The following is a 3,153-nucleotide window of genomic DNA, read 5'->3' as shown; positions in this document are numbered from 1 at the left end:
GGGGGGGGGTCTAAACTTCAACTTTGTAACATGCAACCCAGGCAGTTTATTAAATTTATTTAAAAAATCAATGTGTCCCGCAACATAAAAATTAAAGTGCCCTGTGGAGTTTTTCACCCCTAGTAGCATCGTAGTATAGAGCAATGTTTTTTATGAATGGGTCCCCATCATGTATGCATCGTGAATACGGTTGGACATCTTTGCACATGAGCACACATGCAATTTGATTCACATTATGCTGCCAGTTTAATGCTATTCCACTGACGTAATGCGCAAAGAAATTTAGCAATATGCCAACAAAGGCAGCAAAGAAGAGGACTACTAGCAAGTAAACATGGATGTAAACAATGCAAGAGTTAAAATATTTTTAAAAATTGGCTTTGCAAATGTTTTATTAGGAAGGAAATGCATTCAGCACCTTTGTCAAGCCCCAGGGATACACACAATGCGTTTTGGTGAGTTAACACTGAATGTAAACATAACTTTGTTTCTCCACAGGGCACCTTCAAACAAACATAAAAAACATAGTAATGATCTTAAACATGGAATGTTTTTGGATTTCAAGAAATACCCCTTTAATATACAACCACTGCACCACTGACAACCGAAATTTCAAAAGAAAAGAAAAACAGCCGCTGCTAATCCAGTTCGTTCCTCCCCTCTTTAAGGTCTGTTAAAGGGGAATTCCGCTGAATTTCAGCACTCACATTATGGCCTCATACAGTTAACATGTGATGTGAATTCAGAATTCAAGGCCAGCCTTCCCCTTCATGGTATCTGCTACACTAGTGTTTCTCCCATAATACACTACAGAAATATCCAGAGACATATGTATATATATAAAAACATTATCATCATCATCATCAGTAGTACTTAGAGTAGAGTAGAGTAGTAGTAGTAGAGTAACAAGTAAGAAGAAGGAACAGTATTGTACTTTATATCATTATCATCATCTTCATCAGTTGCTATTTAACCTCGAGGGACTTTAGGCTCGTCCTTTGATGGAACCCGACAAAATTGGGAGAGGATTTAGCGCCAGAACCAGCTGTGTGTGTCTGTGTCTGTCTGTGTGTGTGTGCGTGTGTGTGTGTGTGTGTGTGTGTGCGTGTGTGTGTGTGCGTGTATGTGTGAATATCTTGGTGCACTGATTTGTTGGTGTGTGAGATTTGTTTGACCTGGATACACTTTCCCTCTCTAGCTCTGTCATCTCATATTTACAGTAAATATGTACCTGCGTCTGCGTGTATGTGAGGGTTTGTGTGTCTGGTCTGTGCGGCAACAGTTTTGGGACATTTGTGTGAAATTGCTTCTTTTGTTTATTAATGTATTGTGCTATCCACGCATGAAATAAGCATCTCTGACCAAAAGATCAATACAAGGCCACAGTACAGACTCTGACTGTTGGTTGGTTTAATATCAAGACAAGTTAGACACATGTTAAACCTGGTAAGTGCTGCACCATAAGAGAAATCTCATCTCTTACTTTGAGGCTGATTTGAAGCAGGCCAGCTACAAATTTTGGGCACTGACCTGCAGTTTAATACACCAGCCGTTAATTAAAATGACAGTCTGCACTTTCGGACAATATTCATCTTCTGATCTGCAACATAATGTGTGTACAGCAAAAAGTGAACCAGTTTCACACAATCAGAAAAAAGGTACAGTCTTTACCTCGTATCACTGAGTTTTGTGCGCTCTTTCACAAAAAGCCACCCCCTCGATGATACAAGATAAAAAGAAATGCAGATTTGTTTTGTACCTTTTCCATCTGAGATCCCAACCCTTTCACCACCAACCTCATATCTTCTCTCTGTCCCCTATCCCCCCTGTTATCTAATCTGGTGCTGCACCTAGGTGGCGCTCTCCCCGGCTCCAGAGGAGGAAGAGGAGGCCCCGCTGGGCTTGAGCTCGGGCTGGTCGGAGTTAGCCGTCTGCGGGGATGAAGGGGTCGCCGGGTCCCCTCTCTCGCCTCGCTCCTGGAGGTTGCGCTGGTTCCTTGCGGCCTCAGTGAGCATCTGCATCCGGCGCTCCTGGTGCTCCTCCAGGCCTCGCCAGAGGTCTGCACGCTCCCTGTCTCGCTTCATCTCCCTAGAGGGGCAAGTTGAAGGGAAGGTTACAAAGCTTATAGACGATGGAGAATATAGCAAGGGACTGAAATCCCTGGAGATATGTTGGAGAGTGTTGAAGTTACCACTTTCTCCTGAAATGTCCTTTAATTTAACTGTGCTGTATACACCACCAACGGCAAATTATGTTTTCATGTGTCAGATGATAATCTCACATTAGTTTAAAAAAAGATATTTAGAAATTTAAATAAAATGGAAGGAAATGAATACATTTCATATATTCCAATGAAAGACTTATTGTTAAGGCTTAATATAAGTAAATAAATAATACTTGTAAAAATATTGTGCGCATACACCTTATGGGAACCATTAAGCATTTAATAAAGACAAGGGCTGAAACCTTGAAAAAATCTATAAAATCAGCTTTGGCAACTGATCGACTAAAGTTAAACTGTGTAAGTAATATGAATAACTAACAGTTCTAATGTCTTGTCAGAGAGGTATATGTGCTGTGATGCAGAGATATCTGAAGTTAGCATGCTAACCAACTAGCCCAGGCCCGTCATGTCTCTGTAACCACTTTGTACCTCATGAGGCAATAATCTGACAGTATAGCTCACCCACTCACACATGTCAATTAAGGAAATGGAAAAGAAACAAAAAAAACGTATTTGCCTTATTAACTTATATACAGTGGGTACGGAAAGTATTCAGACCCCTTTAAATTTTTCACTCTTTGTTTCATTGCAGCCATTTTCCAAAAATCAAAAAAGTTCATTTTATTTCTCAGTAATGTACACTCAGCACCCCATCTTGACAGAAAAAAACAGAAATGTAGAAATTTTTGCAAATTTATTAAAAAAGAAAAACTGAAATATCACATGGTCATAAGTATTCAGACCCTTTGCCGTGACACTCATATTTAACTCAGGTGCTGTCTATTTCTTCTGATCATCCTTGAGATGGTTCTACACCTTCATTTGAGTCCAGCTGTGTTTGATTATACTGATTGGACTTGATTAGGAAAGCCACACACCTGTCTATATAAGACCTTACAGCTCACAGTGCATGTCAGAGCAAATGAGAA

General features: G+C 40.2%; 1 protein-coding gene across 1 annotated transcript in view; it reads right to left on the bottom strand.

The window, feature by feature from the left end:
- Positions 1–16: 16 nt before the first annotated feature.
- Positions 17–3,153, bottom strand: part of ppp2r5b (protein phosphatase 2, regulatory subunit B', beta) — a 43,499-nt gene continuing 40,362 nt past the window's right edge. The window contains exon 13 of the mRNA XM_046065406.1: positions 17–2,088. Coding sequence (XP_045921362.1) covers positions 1,851–2,088 — 238 coding nt within the window. The 3' untranslated portion in view covers positions 17–1,850. The remainder of the gene's footprint in view (positions 2,089–3,153) is intronic.

Source organism: Micropterus dolomieu, linkage group LG12, assembly GCF_021292245.1.
Source record: "Micropterus dolomieu isolate WLL.071019.BEF.003 ecotype Adirondacks linkage group LG12, ASM2129224v1, whole genome shotgun sequence".
Lineage (NCBI taxonomy): Eukaryota > Metazoa > Chordata > Actinopteri > Centrarchiformes > Centrarchidae > Micropterus > Micropterus dolomieu.
This window is presented reverse-complemented; position numbering and strand designations above follow the sequence as displayed.